Consider the following 19,636-nt stretch of genomic DNA (forward strand, 5'->3'; position numbering starts at 1 on the left):
CCCTCCAGCCAGAGGGAGGGGCTGGCGCTACCGTGAGGACAAATATAAAAGCCTTAAGGAGAAGTGGCTCCACCCCATCCAGGAATGCCCCCTGCTGGGGACCCTCCTGAGGAAATAATCAGAAAGCTGCAGCAGGTGGCCCCATGGCTGCACCTCTGTTGCCACATGCTGATAAGGTTAAATTACATGAAAGGAAATTCACAATGGAGTCAGTGTTGCTAAGAAAGCTCTCTAAAAATGGAACCAAGAGGCCATTAAGGAAGTGTGACTTGTGCACGTCTCAGCCTAGATGGAATCTGACCTTCTGACCCGATGAAGTCATCTGCCAGAAACTTGTGATAGCCTATCTACTCATCAGACCCCCTACCCTAAAAACACTCGTGACACTCTGTCTACTTACTGGACCCCTAACCTCAAACAAATATTTTCTGACTTGCATCAGAGTTAAACCTCCTCACCAGGCAACCTTTAACAAACTCGTGGCTTTCTGTCTGTGTAAGCCCGACTCTTTCTCCTCCTCAGAACACTCTTTCGCGCTCACCTGAATCTATGTCTCCCGAACTGTAATTTTTAAGACCTCAAATACACAATTTTCTTATCTGCAGCCTCCTGAATTATTCTTGGGGTTGACAGTGGCCACAAAGGGTGCTCGGCTCAGGTACCTAGGGCTATAACTGGAGGCGGGGGAGGCTCTGGGGGACAGGACCCCAGCCCCACCGCCATCCTAGCCTATCCATGCACCTCCCCAGTGCCCCGGGCCTGAGAAGGTTTCCCTGCTCAGCACATGGCCCTGGCCAGCCTTGCACCCCTCATCCTGCTGAGGGTCTGTCGACTGCCAGCTTCCCCACAGGCTGCAACTACAAGACCGTGTTCTGGCTCTTACCGTCTGTTGTTCTATGGACGGTCTCCCACCTCCTTCTGGGTCCACCTCCCAAACCCTTTCTCCACAGGCTGAAATGTTCGCCTAGCAGGCCACACCAGGTCCCTAGTGATCCAGGGGCTGCCCACCTCCCTCTCTACCAGGCCCTGCCCCACCACTGCCTTCCCTGAGCCCCAGTCCCACCCTGTTCTCCCTCTGTGTCTGGGACCTCCCCACAGCCAGAGCTGGGCCCTGGAACTGTTGCTCTCCCTGTGTGACGTCTCCTCCCGTGAGCCTCAGCTCCGTCAGGCTCCAAGCCCCCGGCCCCCAGAGCTGGCCTGGCACACACAGGACTGCAAGAGGCTCTCAGAATAACACTGCCAGGGCAGTCACAGACGAGCCGGTACGAGGACACAGGAGGCAAAGAGGCCTAATGTGCAGGCTGATTCGAAGTGGGGGCTTGTGGGCAGCCCTCTCGGCACTCTGTGGAGTGAGGGTGGTGGGCATGGGGCCGGTGCTCAGGCTCCTGGTGACACCCTCCTGCAGAGCCCCTGCCCCTAGGCCTGCCTCTTGGCACCTACCCGGGGCGACTGGTGGGGCTCCAAGGGGGCCCGGCATCTGGTCTGGCGGCCGGGGCCGGTGCCTGTCCTCAGCCGCCCTCTCCTTGTCTTTGTGCTTCTTGGATTTCTTCTTGGACTTGCCGTGCAAGGAGCTGCCATGGGGCCTGCTGGGCTGGGCACAGTCCGTCAGCAGGGGCAGGTTGAGGCACTCAGTAGGTGCCGGGGCGGCCACTTCCCCACGCTCGCAATCCCGGCCGCTGTGGCCCAGGTCGTTGCTGACATCGGCCAGGGGGTCGTGGGCCCGTGGTGGCTCCAGCCGCGGGGGCAGGTGGGCGTCTGTACCAGCCAGTGGGCCCGGGGTGGGAAGCAGGGCCTCACGGCCGTGGGGCACACTCAGTTTCCCGTTGACTGCAGGCTGAGCTCTCTGGGTGAAGTGCGATATCCTGGGTTTCTTGTTGGCCAGAGGGTCGATGAAATCAGGAGGCTGTGGCCGTTTCTGGGAAGGAAAGGAGACAATTTCAGAGGGGAGACTGTGCCTAGAGTTACTGGGGAGAGGCTGGGCACCACAGGCCCGGAGGAAACCCAGTGACCACACGCAAGGCCCACGCTGACCACATGGGGGCGCGCGAACACTAGCTAGGCCCAGGATGCCCAGAGCTCAGCAGGGGCTGCCTGCCCAGGGGCTCAGCTCTCAGCTGGGCCCAGAAGCCACCAGAGCGGAGGAAGGACACTGGGTCATTAGTGGACCTGGTTGCAGCCCATAAGGGCCACCTCTGGGAACTGGTCTAAAACATCACTGTGCTCAGCATCTTCCCTGGACGATGGGAAGAGTGACAGAGTCAAATCTGAGTGATACAGGGCAGCCCCACAGGCCAGGACCAACACCTCCAGGCCCCTGACTACTTGGATCCCCATGGCAACCCTGTGACATAGTGCAGGCTTCATCCCCATTTCACAGACAAGAATACTGAGGCCTTTGAGGCAAGGCCAGACCACAAGAATGGAGCCAGGATCAGACCAGGTGGCCCAGGACCAGGGAAGCAGCAGTAGGGAGAAAGATGGCAGATGGGCAACCCAGGATCAGAGGGAAGCAGTGGGGACGCAAGTGAAATGAGGCCCTCTGTCCTCCACAACGGCCCTACAGCCACAGGGAGGCTTTAGGGTCATGGGCCTAGGCTGGGTGCCTCCAGGGCAGAGGAGGAAGAGGGAGAAGAGGGGCTGGCCCCTCCCAAGCAGGGGATGGAGACGTGGGACTCATAAGTCAGAGCATGCAGGTGGGTGGGGAGAGCTTTCACCAAACAGCTCAAGCAACGGTGAGGCAGGTATTGCTGAAGATCAAGCCCCCAACAGCAAGGCCCCCCCCAAATGCCCTTCCCGACTACTGACTAACATGGCCGTGGCCACTGCTCATAGGACCCCACTGGGCCCTGGCTGGGCTGCAGCCATACGCTTGATTTTCCAACAGCCCTGGGAGGCAGGAGCGCCCACCATACAGAGAAAGCAGGAGGCTCAGTGTGGTTCAGCAGCCTGCCCTCCCTAGGCCACATACCCACAAGTAAACCAAGGAACCATAACCAAGTCCCAGGCCCAGGACACCCAACCACCAGCCAGCTGCTCACTCATTCAAGAAAGCTTGCCAGCCCTGAGCCGAAGGCCCAACAGGCTCCCTAAGAACCAAGGTCAGGTCAGGCCCACTGGCTCTGGTGAGACCCACCCTCCCTCCCCACCACGCTCCTACCTGAGGGGGTGAGGCTGAGCTCCCATGCTCGCCTGGAGGACTGTTGGCCGCAAGGTCCCCAGGGAGGCCGCCTGAGCTCTGTGGCTGGCACAGCTTCCTGCAAAGGAGAAGCAGGGTGGGTTGGAGGGATCCTCAGCAGTGCCCTGTGGGGCGCACACACGCCCACCTGTCTCTGCACTGACACCACGCTGTCCCACTCACGCCCAGTGATTTGGGAGGGCCTGACTCCAGAGCAGAACCAGAGCAGGGCTGAGTGTGATGGATACACCAGGGCCCGGCAGGCAGAGAGCAGCCTGAGCACATTCCACCCTGGGTTTATCCACAGCTGCCCTGTGGCCAAGGTCTCAGCCTCACTGCCAGGAGGACTGTCCCATTGGGTGTTCTGCGCCCAGAGAAGGGTCAGATGACCACCCACTCATCTAGACTCCCATTACCACGGAGACCAAGGACCCATATAAAATTGACCAGACACTCAAGATCCATGCTGTGTCCCCAGGGGCGCTGCTGTCACTGGGGTGCTGGTCCTCACTTTTAAAAACAACTGTCATCCTAATAAACAACACTCACTGGAGAAACAGAGAACACGGAAGAGGACTGAGATGCCCTGGTCTGTGGTGGGAGGGCCTCCCAGATTCAGCTCCCATCATCCTGGGAGCCCAGGCCACAGCACCTCCAGGGATGGCAGGGGTGGGTACCAGTCCGGCGGGACGCGAGCACAACAATGTAGCCAGGGAAGAGAGAAGAAACACCCCAATGCCTGACACACAAATGGAGGCCCCGACAGTCACCCTGGCTCGGCGGTGGGGAGGGGGCTCTCCGCTTAGCCTCCTGCACTCCCAGAGACTGTGCGTTTCGTGGGAGCCCAGGCAGCTGGCCCGGTGCTGGGAGTGGTGCCGAGGGCCCTCCACGCCCTGCAGGGAGGCTGAGCTGAGGTCCAGGGCCATGTCTGAGCTGCTCTAACCAGTGACAAGCAGAGCCCAGCCCCTGACCAACAGCCACACTCTAGACAACTGCTGCTTTCCCCTCCACGGTGGCCTGAAATGCAAGCAGCGCCACAGGAAAAGGGCCCGAAACATGCAGGCACTTGGGGCAACACCATCCACGAGGCTGAGGGCAAGTCAGACAACTGCTGCTCCAGCCACATGGAAGCAACCAGAGCTTTCGGTTAAAGACAGAGAACCAGGTATTTACATCCACTCTCTTTCAAGCCCCCACTAAAAAGGCATAAAAGAGAAAGGGAAAAAGAGAGCAATGAGGGGGCTTCCCTGGTGGCGCCATGGTTAAGAATCCGCCTGCTAATGCAGGGGACACGGGTTCGAGCGCTGGTCCAGGAGGATCCCACATGCCGCAGAGCCACTAGGCCCGTGTGCCACAGCTACTGAGCCCATGTGTCACAACTACTGAAACCCACATGCCTAGAGCCCGTGCTCTGCAACAGAGAAGCCACCACAGTGAGAAGCCCGCGCACCGCAACGAACAGTAGCCCCAACTCGCCACAACTAGAGAAAGCCCACGTGCAGCAACGAAGACCCAACGCTGCCAAAAATAAATAAAATACATTTATTAAAAAAAAGAGAGAAATGAGCGATGATATTCAATGCAGAAGTACAAGTGGTGACTGTCCTATAGGATCCAAGAAAACGGAGTCCCAGGCCACAGAACCCCACGGGCCCAGGGTGGGTGCCTCAGGAACCTCAGCAGAGGGGTCCCTGCCAGGCTGTCCCCCCAGAGCCCTGCTCTGGGTCCCGGCCTGCTGTGGGGCAGCAGGGAAGGGAGCCCACAGCATGTTCAGGAGTGAAGGAGCCCAGGCCTTCTCCAGGATGCTCGGGCCACACAGGATGGACAGAGACGTGGCCTCGGGAGAAGAGGAAACAGAGGGGCCTATGGGGGATTCAGAAACGCCTCAGCAGTGCTCCTGAGGAGGCTGAGTTGCCAATGGGAAAGTCCTGATGAGGCTGCACCCGGGCTTCCAGGCAACAGATGTCACACCCCAAGACAGACAGGAAAATGCATTTGAAAAGAAAGAGAGACTCTGTAAGGGGATGAAAACTTTAAATCCACGAGAAAAACACCACCCTTAATAGCCTTAGAAAGACATAGAACTTAAATACACATTTCTCCAAAGAAGACATACAAATGGCCAATAAGCACATGAAAAGATGCTCAAGGTCATTATTCATCCAGGGAAACACAAATCAAAACCATAAGATACCACTTCACACCTGCTAGGATGGCTAGAATCAAAAAAATGGAAAATAACAAGTGTTGGCGAGGATGTAGAAAAACTGGAACTGTGTACTGCTGGTGGGAATGTAAAATGCCGTGGCCACTGAGAAAAAGTTTGGCAGTTCTTCAGAAAGTTAAACACAGGATTACCTTATGGCCCAGCAATTCCACTCCTCAGTGTATATTTGAGAGAAATGAAAATCTATGTCAGCTATATTCATGTCCTGGTACATGAATGCTCATGGCAGCACTATTCCTAATCATGAAAAGGTGGAAACAATCCAAGTGTCCATGGACAGACAGATAAATGAATCAACAAAATACCCCCACACAATAGAATACTACCTGGCCATAAAAAAGAGCGAAGCTCTGACACATGCTACAGTGTGGATGAAACTCAAAAACCTAATCCAAGTTAAAGAAGCCAGACACAAAAGGCTAGAGTACATAATCCCATTTATATGAAATATCCAGAACAGACAAATCCATCAAGACAAGAAGCAGGTTAGTGGTCGCCAGAGGCTGGGAGAGGGGGAACGGGGAGTGACTGTTAGCGTGGGGTTTCGTTTTGGGGTGACTGCTTTGGAACTAGAGAGAAGTGGTAGCTGCACCTTGGGAACTAGCAACAATGGTAAAAAAGAGACAGAGGGAGAAGCTGAAGAAATCTTCCAAAAGTAGAAGAAATTAAAAGAAACAACAGGGAAGACAATGGTGAATGGTGCAGCACAGCCCCCAGTGGCAGAATGAGAGGCAGGGCGAGGGAGGACAGTGAGGCCTCTCACAACCACACCCAGGACGGGAAGAAGGATGAGGCACGTTTTCAGACTGCAAGGGCTGGGGCGCCGGTCCCAGAGCACCCGCCAGGCCATCCTGTGACCATGCAGATGTATACAGGGCCAGGAAGGGAACCTCCGTGGCTCTCCGGGGGCCAGGTCTTCAACATGGAGGGAAAGTTCCTTCCAATCTGGAAGACTAGACTTCGCCAACTGCCAATTCAGTGTGACGGCCACCCAGGTGTGAAGATATGACAGACGGACCTCCCAAAGCCCTCTCCTCTGAGAGATGCTCCAAGAGCTGCGTCCCTTCAACCCCAGGGCAGAATCACAGACCCAGGAACAGAAGGACCCGCAAGGGAGGGGGGCAGCTCCCGGTGGAACCCCTGATCCCCTGAAAGTGATAAAAGGCCATGGGACAACCACGGGGAGCTTGGGGTTGGACAGGGACACAGAACACTGAGCAGAGAAAGTAACAACTCGGCCAAGCAGGTTACCAACTCCAGGGAAAGCATGATGCATGCGAGATGGACTGAGGCTCAGTCGGGTTGTCTAGGCTGTGTGCCCTGGGGGAGGTGAGGCCAGGACATGGGCAGGTCGGGGTGACTGATTTCAGGGCCAGGTGGAGTTGAGGCCTCATCCTGCACTGCGACGTCCACAGACTCCTCCTGGGACGGGACAGGCCCAAGCAGCTACACACATGGGGACTAAAAGCACAGAGGAAGCATCCAAATAAACAGCCGAGATGCTGGGAGTGCATGTCTGTGCAGAGCAAAGGCACGGGGGCCCAGGCAGACCCTGGAAGCATGAGCATGTTTAACTCAGGTATGAGCTTAGAACACGCTGTAGGAAAAGGAGGTGTTATAGCCCCTGGGGTGACACAAGTCCCCACACCCTGCCTGTAACAACAGACACACCCCAAGATCCTATTTTTTGCCTTCTTGCCGTGAGACCACAGCATCAAGACCTGCTATAACTGGGGCTTTCTTCAGGGAGGGAGAAACCTAAACAAGAAAAAAAAAAGTTGTGCAGAGGGGCGCCTGGAGTAACCTTCTGTGTGGCTGCGGGCATCAGGGATGTTGACCCTGACCCCTGCACGCCAATCAGTTCAAGCTTCCAAGGGCAGTAGGAGCTGTCAGCTTCCCAAGAGGCTTCTGGCGGCAAGGCTGCTCCCCCAGCTGGCCCACGCAGACGGAGAGAAGAGCATCAAGACAGCCCAGAGCGAAAACAAGGGAGGAAGCATGAGCTTGGCATTATACTGAGCTCCAGAGTCCGCATCCCTAGAAACCTCCCACCTAACACCCCTCAAGATTCAGCCCAGGCGCTGTTTCCTACAAACCACACCCATTCACACAGAGACAGGCTGCTTGCTCTCGGCCACACCCCTTCCCGGGAGCTCTGGGAGGCCAAGACCCTTGGGGTCTGAGATCAGCGAGAGGCACCCAGTGAGAGGCTCTGAAGGAAGAGTGGAAGCAGCCTCAAGGTGCCCCCCACGTGCCCCTGGCCACCTCAAAGCACTAGGGTGGGTGTAAGTGACTATTTCAACCCTTTGCCAAAAAACGTGATAGATGTGAACACCTGCAGGAGGTGACTGCCTACCCAAGATGTGCTTTGCTGGGGCAACAGAGGACCCCCAGAGAGGGCACTGGGGGCCGGGGGGGCACCTTCTGCTGAGACCGTCTCCTTTCAGCCTCCCTGAGCACCCAGAGACCTCCAGACAGCCAGAGCAGTGACCCCGGGACAGCAGGTGAGTGTCCCACAGGGCCAAGGAGGAACTCAGGGTTCACCTAGACCGGCCCCGACTCAGCTCTGCTTTCCAGACGCAATTACTGCTTTAAACAGCTAAACTTTAAAAAAAAAAAAAAAAAAACCCCAAAAACCCAAAACCCTTCATAAATAGCTCCAAGTCCCTGAGAAATCACTTAAGGACTAATTAGCATATCAGGCTGTTCTGAACAGCACTTCACTTCACAGCCCGGGCTCCGGAGCCGGGCATCAATTGAGAAGGAAATCATTAATTGCTTGCCTCAGATGGGGGCCTACTTACCCACTTCTCCCTAGAGCTACCGTGGCCACTCCTGACTTTGGGTCCCAATTAACCAGAGAGGGGATGCATTTAATTAATGCTGTTTAATCATGTCTGTGGGGAGTTTTGTTTTGTTTTGTTTCTCTCTGCTTCTTGTTCTTGAGAGGTTCTTTTTAAGAAAGAGGGCCTGCAGCAGACGCCTGTGGGGATGTGCAGGTTTTGGAAGCAACCTTGACAGGAAGGGAAAGAGTGGGCAGAAGAAACGGTCTGGGGCCTTCTGTCCAGGCACTCTGGTGTTCAAGACGGTGACTCATGCCCTCCAGCCCACTCGGTGAGGGCTGGCCTCTTCCCTACAGGAGGACACGGTGGGCCACCCAGGCAGTCTCCACAGACCCCTCCGTCCTGCTTGCAGGCCCTGCAGCCTTTGGGGCCAGATGAGGCCCCCCCAGCATCCTTGGGATGAGATCTGCCCCGGGTCCAGGGGCTGGGAACTCGCTCAGGGATAGGGAGGCAGTTACCGGATGAGCATCCGCTTCAGCAACTTCTGGTCCCCCTCCGAGTAGCCGGGCCAGTCCTTCTGCACATCCTTGTACACACAGTCCTTCAGCGTGCACGTGCCATCCTTGGCATTCACGTTGGCTACCTGCAAGACAGAGCTGGTGTCACCTTGTGTGAAGCCCAAGAGAGACAGATGTTCCTGAAAGCATCTGCGGTGGGGGGAAGGGGGGTGCGGGGGGGCATGGAGAGGCGGAGACAGACATGAAAGGGGAAAGAGGACAGCACACTCCCTCCACGAGCCAACACCTCACCCCACAGCTCCGCTGCGTGCCAGCGCAGCAACCCTTGGGGTGCAGAAGGGTCAGGGCAGCAGGTCCATATATATACGTCTTACAGCTGCTGGAGGCCAGGTTGGCTCCAAAAAGGGGAGGCTGCCATCTATACTCCCAAGACTCCATCACCAGCCCATCCCCCTGCTATGGACTGAACCATTTTTGTCCTCCCAAAATCCATGTTAAATCTTAACCCCCTTAATCTAAGGTGATGGTATTCAGAGGTGGGGCCTTTGGGAGGTGATTAGGTCATGAGGGTGGAGCCCCCATGATGGGGTTAGTGTCTATATATAAAGGAAAACCCAGAGAGCTCCCTCACCCCTTCTGCCCTGTGATGACAGTAAGAAGGCAGCTGTCTATAAACCAGGACGCATGCCCTCACCAGACACCCAATCTGCCGGCGCCTTGATCTTGGACTTCCCAGACTCCAAAGCTGTGAGAAGTAAACGTCTGTGGTGTATAAGCCATTCAGTCTATGGTATTCTGTTACAGCAGCCCAATGGACTAAGATACCCGCTCTCGGATTCAGACCTCCTGTGGCAGAGTCAGCTGAGACTGGGGTGCTGGGTGAGGGGTGCCTCCAGGGGCCAGGCTGAGCCCACCTTCCCTGCAACCAGCCAGCCCTGCTGCTGCTGCTGGTTAACAAAAGCTGAGCTTGTCTCCAAGACTCTTTGCGAAGATGGATTTAAAACGTTTGCTGTAAGATGCTTGACAGAATTCAGGCCCCCGACCTGAAGCGGGCACTTCCCTGAGTGTCTCGCTTGGGCACCATGGTCTCCAGAACACGCGTGTGTAGCCGTGTGGCTGGCACGCTGTCTTTCGCTATCACTGAGACTACAAGTTCTCCACATCACAGCAGTTTCCACAAGGAGCATTTTTAATGGTTGAGTAATATTCCACCAAGTGGCTACACTGTGATGTACTCAAACGTTTCTCCTTTATTGGATGCTGACGCCGTTTCCAGTTCCTCTGTAGCATAAACAGATGTCACTTGTGCAGGTTTTTCCATGCTGGTGATGGTTTTCTTCAGCCAGCTTCCCGGAAGTGGGATTAGTGGGTCAAAGGCTCTGAACATTTTTATGGCTCTTGATACGTTTTGCTAAAATGCCCTCCAGAAGAGCCACCCACCCATCAACACTCCCACCAGGAAGATGGAACGCCTTAAATCTTTTCTGTTTTCACAGAAGGAATAGAGAAGGCGCCTTTGACCAGTGTGGTTTTGTTAGTGCTGTTCATCAGAGTCTCTGGTCACTTGCAGGGGCTGGAAATGAGCATCCTGGGTGAGGCACAGCCCCCGACACCTTCCCATCCCCAAGCTGGTGGGGGTCCTCCTGCCCCCAACACCGCTGTGGAGAACAAGTTGGGTAGTAAACACAGAAGCAAAAGCACAGATGGGGGCAGTTTAGGAGAAATCAGAGCGGGCACGAGGAAGACGCTCTACCCCAAGACACTGGCTGGGCCACCCCCTAGGAGCTGCCAAACCCAAGTCCACTGGAGAAGCTGGAGCCCAGTACGGGGCCTCTCTGGTCCCAGGAAAGGACCAGGAGCAATGAGAATGTCACAGGGGTTAAAAATGGAGCAGCGCCCCAGGCAGACCTAAGTCAGTACCACCAGCCCCTCTCTCTCCAGAGAACTGAGCCTGGCATCCCTGCCGCATCTGAGGGCTGCTCAGTGGGTAAATCTCAGGTGTAACCAAGTGCTCAGTCAGCTAAGGGTCACATTCTGCGTTGTGCTTTCTTACTCTGGGCACAAACAGGACGAGATTAGAGAGCAGGAGCAAGGGCATTTCTAAGAACGCTACACCAGGGGCTGAGGGCCCAGCTGGATGGCAACACAAGCTACGGGCACATCCAGGGGCGGGCATGGCTGCCGCACTTGTCTCCAGTCCTGACTCATGTCTGATGACTCTGTCCAGCTCCCTTCAGCCCTGCTGAGGTCACCCCGTGCAGCAGGAGGCAGCTCTGGGTGGCCCCCAGCCCAGGGAAAGGGCCTCCCATGTACTTCCCCCAATTTCCCAGGGGCAAGGCCGGCACGCGACTTTCCAAGGAAACGAGCGCCCTGGGAATGTCGTTCCTGGTTCTAGAGCTTTCTGGGTGCTTTGGCAAGCCTCTTTGCCAAAGAAAACTTCTGGGCCACAGAGCCATGCATCTATCTTCTAACAGGCCCCGAGCCAACTCCTAAGCTTGCAGGGAGAAACAGTGCTGCTCAGTCCTTGCCAGCATGACCTCCATGTGGGGGACAGTGGCTCAGGAGGCCAAATCCGGACAAAGGCACCCAGTGAGTGGACGTGGGCGCTCCTGACAGTAACGTGAGTCTCTGGTGAGCACCTCAGCCCTCAGGATACAAGAGGATTCTCCTCGGGTGAAGGATGGGGGAGGCACCCTTCACCTGCTCTGTGGATGGGGCCCAGCCCCTGCCCAGACCCGCATCTGTGCCTTGGAATGCAGGGGTATGTCACAGAGGCCTCTCCTCCCTCTTCACCCATTCCCTTTGCCCTGAACTCTCGGGGGGTAACGGGTAACACAGGGACCCCAGCCAGAGCACGGAGGGATGAGAGCCATGCCGACATCCTCCCAACAAATGTGCTGTGTGGTCACAGCAGCCTTGGACTGCACTGGGGATGGGGAAGAGAAGTGCCCAGAGGCCTGCTGAAGAACTCGGTAAATCTGAAACTCATCCTCAGACATAGCTACTGATGGTCACGGCGTGTACTTTCTGCTATAGGAGGCACCATCCAAGTGCCCGGAGTATCTGAGGCAGGGCCACGCCTCCTCCTCAGGATGCTGGCATGACTGCTGCTGGCTGTGCCATCCTCACAGCGCTCTGAGGTGGCCCATCCCCACTTCATGGCAAAGTGGCATCCACATGCCCCAGCTGCTGTGGTGAAGCCGGAGTGAGCCACTCACCTTCTCAGGGGTCCTCAAGTTGCCTCCTCTAGGGTAGGGCCTCAGGAAGGTGCTGGGGCCACCGCCCTTGCTCCAAAGCCCTGGCTGCTTAACAGTAGGCTCCACCTGCTGGCACCACGTTCCTGCCCGCTTAGCTCTTGACCCCAAGAGAGGTGCTGTGGACATGCCCCAGCCACAGATGGAAGCCTGAGGGTCCAGACATGAAGCCCCTTGCCTGGAGCCACAACTGATGAGCAAGAAGGAGGCCCTTGCTGTCTGACTGTGAAGCCCGAGCTCTTGCTAACTCACGCTTGTGGGTTCCTCAGACTTCGTTCAATTCTAAAAACCTTGTGCAACTGAAGTCTTGGATCCCCTGTGCTACGCCCACTGCCTGTGTGTCCGCAGCTGGTAAGAAGGAGGGCCCTGGACAGTGAGTGCCACATGCGCAGCCCAGGCCAGCCCAGGGCAAGCACGTACCTGCTGGAGGAGGCCATCCAGTGTGTCCTTGTCCGCCTGGGCCAGGCCGTCCTTCTGCAGCCTCAGCAGCAGCTCGGCCTTCCGGTAGGGCCTCAGTGCCAGCAGGTGCAGCACCCGATCACGGAAGGGCCTCTGAGACACCCCGCTGCCCCCGCTAACGCTGCCAGTGCTGGTCTTCTTGATGGCGCTTGCCAGGTTGATGGGGGTCGCCCGCTTCCGGGAGGGCACAGCATCCACTGCCCCTGGGGCCGGTTTTCGAAACTGAACCTTTTTGCCTGCAATAAGAGCCAGGCATTAGGGATTGGAAGGGGTGAGGGAAAGGCCACCGTGTCCCACTGCCTGGGGCCAATGCCAAGTTCCTGAGCAAGCTCGTGGACACCCGTGGATGACCGATGGCCAACAGCCCCAAGCTCTCACTAAGCCCAAAAGGAAGGCAATTCAAGCCTCGTCCAGCCCCACCTGCTCAGTGGGGCCCTTGGGCAGCCGAGACTGCCACCTGCTGACCACAAACAGCTCAGTGGGCATTTGCAGGGACCCACAGTCTCAGAAGCGGGAGCTACAGGAAATAGAAGTGGGCTTAGAGCCTTAACTGACTTCATCATGGGCAGCCTACATCCTGGGGACCCAAAACACCTGACCCATATGGGGAGAGGGGGCTGGTGTTAACAAGGGAGTCCCGTAACTGCCAGAGGAAGGCACACAGAGCCTGAACTTCACAGCACTACGCTGGTCCCATAGGATCCGCCGTTCTTTTTTATGAAAAAGGAGAAGAAAATAAAGGCGTCAGGGCCACTTGGGCAACTGCTCTGGAGACCCCAGGGTGTGAGCAGCTCCCCAGCTGTGGCCCTGGCAAGTGCTCCTTGGGCAGACCTGGCTGTGCTCAGAGGCCCGGGGGCAGCAGGCCAATCCCCCACCCTCTTGCTGCAAACAGAGACGTACGAGGGGATCCTCCACGGGGCCGCCAGCACTGCTCCCGAGGGAGGGTGCTTCCACTCCTAAGTCATTAACTCCACCTTGGACGGCGCTCCCGCCACTGCAGGAACGAGGGCCGCTGAGCAAAGTCAGCGCACATCTTGAATCCTTGGGCCAGAAACCTCTCCACGACGACTTCCTTTGCATGTATCCCTCAAATCTGATTTGTCAAATGAACACAGGGAAGAAGTGCTTTTAGAATCCTCAGGGCCAGACTTCATCCCCAGAGGACCCATCTGATGGGCCGACATGGGGTGGGGGGAGAGGCCTGACACACCCAGGACGTGCATGTCGGTGGCTTAAGAGGCCAGGACACGAGCGTTTCTGCCAGAACGTAAACTACTGCAAAAACCTTCATTGTACCCGAAATGGCACCGCAAGACGAATTTTGGACCAAGTTTTTGGCTGGAAGACCGACCCAAAATTTATTAAAATGTGTACAAATGTCCACATTTGCATCTTGAAGCAAAAGCAGGCTCTGAAGCCCTTTTAGATTCTGGCTGGCACCTCTTGGGCAGCTTACAGCCCAGGGCCCAGGCTCCCTGGTCACTTACAGCCACATCCACTGGGGCCCAGCACTGACAGGCAGGACAGATTCCTGCACCGTCTGGGGTTTCATTCAGAGCCAACCCCACTGCCAAGCAAGGAAAATCACATGCTCTTTGGAGCAACGTGAAACACTCTTGCTTTTCCTTAAAGAAGAAAAAAACCTCAAAAGCCATCAAGGTTCTCCCTTGCTGTAAGCCATTTCACATCTCTCTCAGGCCTTTCTTGACTGGCAACGAATTCCAGTGACTCTTTAACTCCATCTGCACCCAGGAGGCAGGAAGACTACGGCAAGATGGTGGAGCTTTCTAAACAGACAGTACTTTTCTCCCTACTTTTAATGTTGTCAGTGTCTCGACTTCACTGAAACTGTTTCCAAGCAGATGCTGAGGGGCCGGAGCCTTCCCAGTGAACAGAGATCAATGCGTTTCCTTCCTGGTCTCCACCCTACAGTCCCTCGCTGGCCCCAACACAGCAGCAGGCCGCCCGCCACAGAGTGCATCTCGTCATCTGCACCTTGCCCCGGCCACGTCGGTCTTGGGAAGGAGACATCTGGGCAGGTGAGGGCAGGGGTGGCAGCTGGAGGACAGACCGAAGCTCTGGCTTCATATAGGGTGAGTCCCCATGATGGGTAGAGGTCCCTGAGGCTACAGCCTGGGAGAGGAGCCCTGAGATTCAGAATGCCTGGAATTCTCGGGCCCCTTAGTCCATCTTGGGTTCAGAAGGCAGCAGATGCCACCCAGGAAGGACCTTCCGTCCTGACCCAACACTGACCCAGCTCATCCTACCTCTGTCAACCCATCACTCCTGCTCCTGGTCTGGATGGGCCCTGAGTCTCTCCTGCTCCCCCGACAGCTGCCCAGCAGGTACAAGACCCCCACAGGTGGAGCCCCAGGCCCCTGATCCTCACCCAGGTAACGGCCTCCGGGCTTGATGACGATGGCGCCTCGACTCCGTGTCTCCTCCTCAGCCTGTGCCAGGCTCTGCCGTGCTTTCTGGTAGGAGTCGTCGGTGGCACACACTGTGATTTTGTCCTGGATGCTGCCCAGGCAGTCCAGGTGGACATCCCCATGGCTGCAAGACAAGGGGCCAGAAGCTGAGATGAGCACCTGGGATGACCAGGAGACATGGTCACCACCCCCATGTCCAAGAAATGGGGTTTGGTGCTGACTTGGGCAACAGGGTTTCTTCAAGGCACATCTTGACCCAAAAGAAACAAGGGAACCCAGGTCCCTGGGCCACAGGTGGCACGCCAGGACCTAGACCTGTGCCCTGGACACACTGTAAGGAGCCAGGGTAGCTCACTTGAGAAGGGGAAGAAGGGGCGCTGGGGCTGGAGGTGGTGGGTAAACATCTGCACAGCAGGCTGGGGCAGGGGACGCCACAGTGGAAGTCAGGGGAGGCGGGTCTGCCCACTGGGAGACCTGGGGAAGGCTGGGCAAGGCTCACCTGGAGACGTACTGCTGGATGCAGTCAAAGCTGCCCTGGGGGCTGTCACGGCCGATGTTGGAGAGGTAGAAGGAGAACGTCCGCGGCTCCGTGGGGCAGTCAGGCTGGGGGATGGAGATGTGCTGCGTGGAGAGGGGGGGACATCACCGGTAGGTCCACAGCACAGAGGGGACCACAGGATGGGCCAGCACAGGACCCAGGCCCATCCCTGAAGCATGCCCCTTACAGTGGGAATGTGCAACCACATTCCTTTGAAACGCACCTTTGTTTTCCCGACAGTGACAGGACCAGCGTGTCACCATGGACAGGCTGCTGGTGGGTCCTGGGTTCTCATGCAGTGGCAGGGGGGTGGGATCCTGTGTCTGGTTTCTAAGCAGCAATGGCAACTCAGTCTGAGGAGCACAGGGCACTCAGCACACAACCAGAGGCAGGGACCCCACCACAAGCTGGGCCATGACTCAGTTTCCCCACCAAACAGGGCTGATGTGGTTCAGGACAACCGTAAAGATGAGATGAGACAAGATGGGTGGGCGTCAGCAGCGGGCAGGGCATGCTAAGAGGTCGGGATGCCCTGACCCGCACTCCCACTTAGCAACGCCCTCTCCACTTCCTCCAGACCAAACACTGACTCCACCTGGGTGTCTGTGAATAAGGGAGGCACGGGCCCCAAGGGGCTCACAGATGGGCAGCACTTGCCCCCAGTCAACCATGACAGGGGATGCGTGTGCCATGGTTTATGTAACCCCAACTTCAGAGAGCACCACTATAGCCTAGGCGAGGCAAAGCCACAGCCGCCAGAGAGAACAGACAGACGGCCTGGCTGACAGACAGACAGACAGCACTAGTCCTGGCCAAAGTGCAGGGCTCAGCGTAGGCAGGACATCCAGCGGCCACTTTATTCCAGGTCGACCCTCTGGCCCCCTGCCCACACTGGGTGAAGGCCAGCAGCTGCTGAAAAACACAGACAGGAAAACCTCACATTCCGGCTGCCAGCCCCTGTGCAGGCAGTGGAAGGGCCTCCAGAACCCTGTCACCAGAGGTGACCAGCCTTAAAGTAATCCCTGGGCTTGAGCACAGGAGCTCATCACAGCTAGGCAGACACACTAGGTGGAGTCACAAGCGGTCCACAAGAAGGGGCAGCACTGGGGCTTAGGGGGCAGCAGGCCTCGTTCCTGGGCTCTCGCACCAGCCCAGCAGGCCAGGGCGAGCACGTCTTCTCTTTGGCTGTGTGAGGACACTAACATGCCTCATCAGCACTGGACAGAATGCGGCTCTCAGGGCTGAATCCCCCCTGCCCTGTGCCCAGCTGTCACATGTGACTGCAGGCAGCTCAGCCTGTCTGAGCCTTGTCCGTGAGAGCAAGGACACGGCAGCTTGGGCCACAGGGAGGGATGCGGCTCCCCTGCCCCAGCCCTCAGGGTGGTGTGTAGACCCATGAGGGAAGCTGGGAGGTCACACAACCCAGGGCTGACTCAAAATGCTGCAGGACCCCCTCAATGCACAGCCAGTTCCTGCTCCAAAGAGAGGCCCCCGCCGTGCACATTGAGAGCCAAGGCGTCACAGAGTGGCACCCAGGCACAGCCGCTCAGGGCAGGAAGAGCCTGGCCTGGGGGAGAGGGACAGTCTGCACCAGCCGTCCAAAGACTGCCAATGACCTTGGGCCAAAGATCATCCCTGTCCCCCACCTCCCCGCCCCAGGATGAATGCTGCCCAGGAGAAAGGCTGCCCCGTTGGCCCAGCTCCAACCAGCCACCCAGCTGGGGTCTGTCCAGCGCTCCCTCCTGGCCCTCCAGCATGATCCTGTCAATGCAGTACGGGGGCAGGCCCCCCCCCCGACCCGGGACACACACCCAGTGGCAGGTGAGGCCAAAGTCCATGGAGGAGACCAGCAGGGTGGCAATGCCAGGTCGGCCCTGGCCAGCCATGCAGGCCTTAATCTCAACACAGACACCTGTTTCTTTATGAGGGTCAAAAAGAGATGGAGCAGCTCACAGTCAGCGTCTAAAAAAATCAAACCCAGACTGCCTGCTGTCACTCACCTCGGGCAGGAAAACACACATGTATACACACACACACACACACACACACGCTCCAGTGCGTGTGCAGCATCTCATCCAGCACTAGTAGCCACCCTGTGTTGTCTGCACATTCCTTTGCAGATGTGACTTTTGTTCTCCATTATAGAAGTAACTGAAAACCCAGCACTCAGATGCTTCTGAACGTCACTGTGGGAGATGCACCCGCAGCCAGGTACACACTGATGCAGTTGCCCAGAATGTGGCAGGAAGACTGTGCACCACAAAGTCAGAAAAATCAAAAGGCACTTCCGATGGAGCCTGAACCCCAACACGGGTGGCTCTTCCTCCATCCTGACCTTGATCCTCTCCCTTGCCCCATCCTGGCTCTGGCAGAGACCAGGCTCCCCAGGTGGCATTTTCCCATCTCAGTCTGCTCAAAGGGCAGTGGCTGAGATGACTGCCACAGTCCCCATCAGGCTATCGCCCCTAAGAGGAAAGGAGAGGGTACGTACAGCATGAGTCCTGATGCAGCCATGCTTCCCTCTGGGCAGGGGTGTGGTGGAACCTTCCTTCACTGTGATCCTTTTACCCTGTGAGAACCTTTTCCACATGGGTATGTCTGGCCACTTCCAAAATCCTGGAGGCGGGGGCACAGCACAGAGCCCAGAGGAGGGTCTGTGTAGCTATTGGGGCTGCAGGATGGTGGGAAGGGGAGGCTTGCTTGGAGCCTGGCACTGGAGGCTCTTCAAGCCCCAGGCCCTCCCCAGCTCTGTGGCACCACCGCCTATGGAATCCTCTGGTTAACAGGCTGTTTTGCTGCTGGTTAATGATGCTGGTTAATGGCTACCAGTCACTGGAAACCAGCAGGGAAACCAGCCAGCTGGGCATGAATGGCTCAGGAATGCGCGGCTTTCTCTGTGACAGCAGAGAGCTCCACACATTTTCCGAAACTTGGCCCCCGCTTAGCAGTACGTGTGCCTTCTGGACCGAGTCTCGGCTGTCCCATGGGGACCACCACGTGGCCCTCAGCTGGCCCGAGCATGGCAGGTTTGGGTGCATCTGATGTTAGCCCCAACTCCTGGTTATGGGGAGGCAGAGGGAGTTGCCATAAACTTAAGCATGTGTCTGTGTGCACAGACGAACAGATGGACCTGGAGCAACAAACAGCCTTGTCCCATCCCAAATGGTCCTGGGCACCTGAGGGGCTGACATCCGCCTCTGAGGCCTGAGGCCCAAGAGGGGGTGTGGGTTCCGCTGCGAGTAGGTCGAGTCCCTGCCAGAGCCCTACATCAACCCCCTCTGAAATCTGTCCCAAGTCAGGCCGGCAGCCCTCCCCCAGACCTGCGGGGCCTGGTCTGTCTGCGGTGCAGGTGGGAGCTTCGATGAGACAAATCAAGTCCCGAGCTGGGTGGGGGAATAAATGGTGGGGAGCACTTGGTATTCCAGTCAGGTAAGAACAAGACAAAACAGGCACACACAGGAACCAAACTGACTAGCCAGGCTCTCTCTAGCCAGAGGGGTTTTCAGAGAATGTTTGTTTTCATTATTTTTCTTTTCCAGGGAACCCTCAGAATAAAATATGTTTTGGGTAAAGAGTTACTACTGCGCAGCTGAATACAACTCCTAAGAGTTGTAGTGGCCTCTTCCGCCCACTGGGAGGCTAGCTTCCTCAACCCCAAACCCAGGGCGCTTTCTAAGCACCTATTTCCTTCTCGAGAGCCGCTCCCGCAAGCTGTGGGCCCTGGGAAGCAGGAGTGCACAACGCCCGCCCACCTGCCCGCCCCTTCCCGGGCTTTCCAAGTTATCCCCGTGACACAGCAACAAGCACCCCTGTGGCTCAATCTTGCGCACATCCCTAATGATTCCCGCAGAGTTGGCTCCTAGATCACAGAGACACCAGTCAAAGGCCCTTGACAAGTGCCACCAAACCTCATTCTGCAAACTGTCATTTGGCTTCCTGCTGCAGCACATGCAAATGCCTTCAACAGCCCTGGATGCCAAACCTACTTCCCTTTCTTTCTTTTTTCATCAACTGAAGAGTGCTGCGCTGCAGCCGGCCAAGTGGGGCTTTCTTTTCCCCTCTGCAGCCTGACGTTTCACCAGCTGTCAGGGGCTGACACCTTAGAAGTGACCCCTGATGGCAGAGGGGCCCAGGTCAGCCAGCTCAGTGTCTGTGAGAGGGCAGAGAACACACATGTACACGGCAAATGAAACAAAGGTGAGCATTTTGCTCTGAAGACGATGCCCTAGATGCCCTAGATCATGGACGTGCTACAG

The 19,636-nt window shown here is 56.8% G+C and overlaps 1 protein-coding gene across 1 annotated transcript in view; it reads right to left on the minus strand.

Annotated features, from left to right (window-relative positions):
• The window catches only part of ELL (elongation factor for RNA polymerase II), an 80,866-nt gene that overhangs the window by 5,945 nt on the left and 55,285 nt on the right, over positions 1–19,636 (minus strand). The window contains exons 3-8 of the mRNA XM_060093888.1: positions 15,342–15,463; positions 14,803–14,966; positions 12,375–12,649; positions 8,701–8,825; positions 3,158–3,254; positions 1,441–1,915 (exon numbers count right to left, since the gene is read on the minus strand). Coding sequence (XP_059949871.1) covers positions 1,441–1,915; positions 3,158–3,254; positions 8,701–8,825; positions 12,375–12,649; positions 14,803–14,966; positions 15,342–15,463 — 1,258 coding nt within the window. The remainder of the gene's footprint in view (positions 1–1,440; positions 1,916–3,157; positions 3,255–8,700; positions 8,826–12,374; positions 12,650–14,802; positions 14,967–15,341; positions 15,464–19,636) is intronic.

This window comes from Mesoplodon densirostris, chromosome 3 (assembly GCF_025265405.1).
Source record: "Mesoplodon densirostris isolate mMesDen1 chromosome 3, mMesDen1 primary haplotype, whole genome shotgun sequence".
NCBI lineage: Eukaryota > Metazoa > Chordata > Mammalia > Artiodactyla > Ziphiidae > Mesoplodon > Mesoplodon densirostris.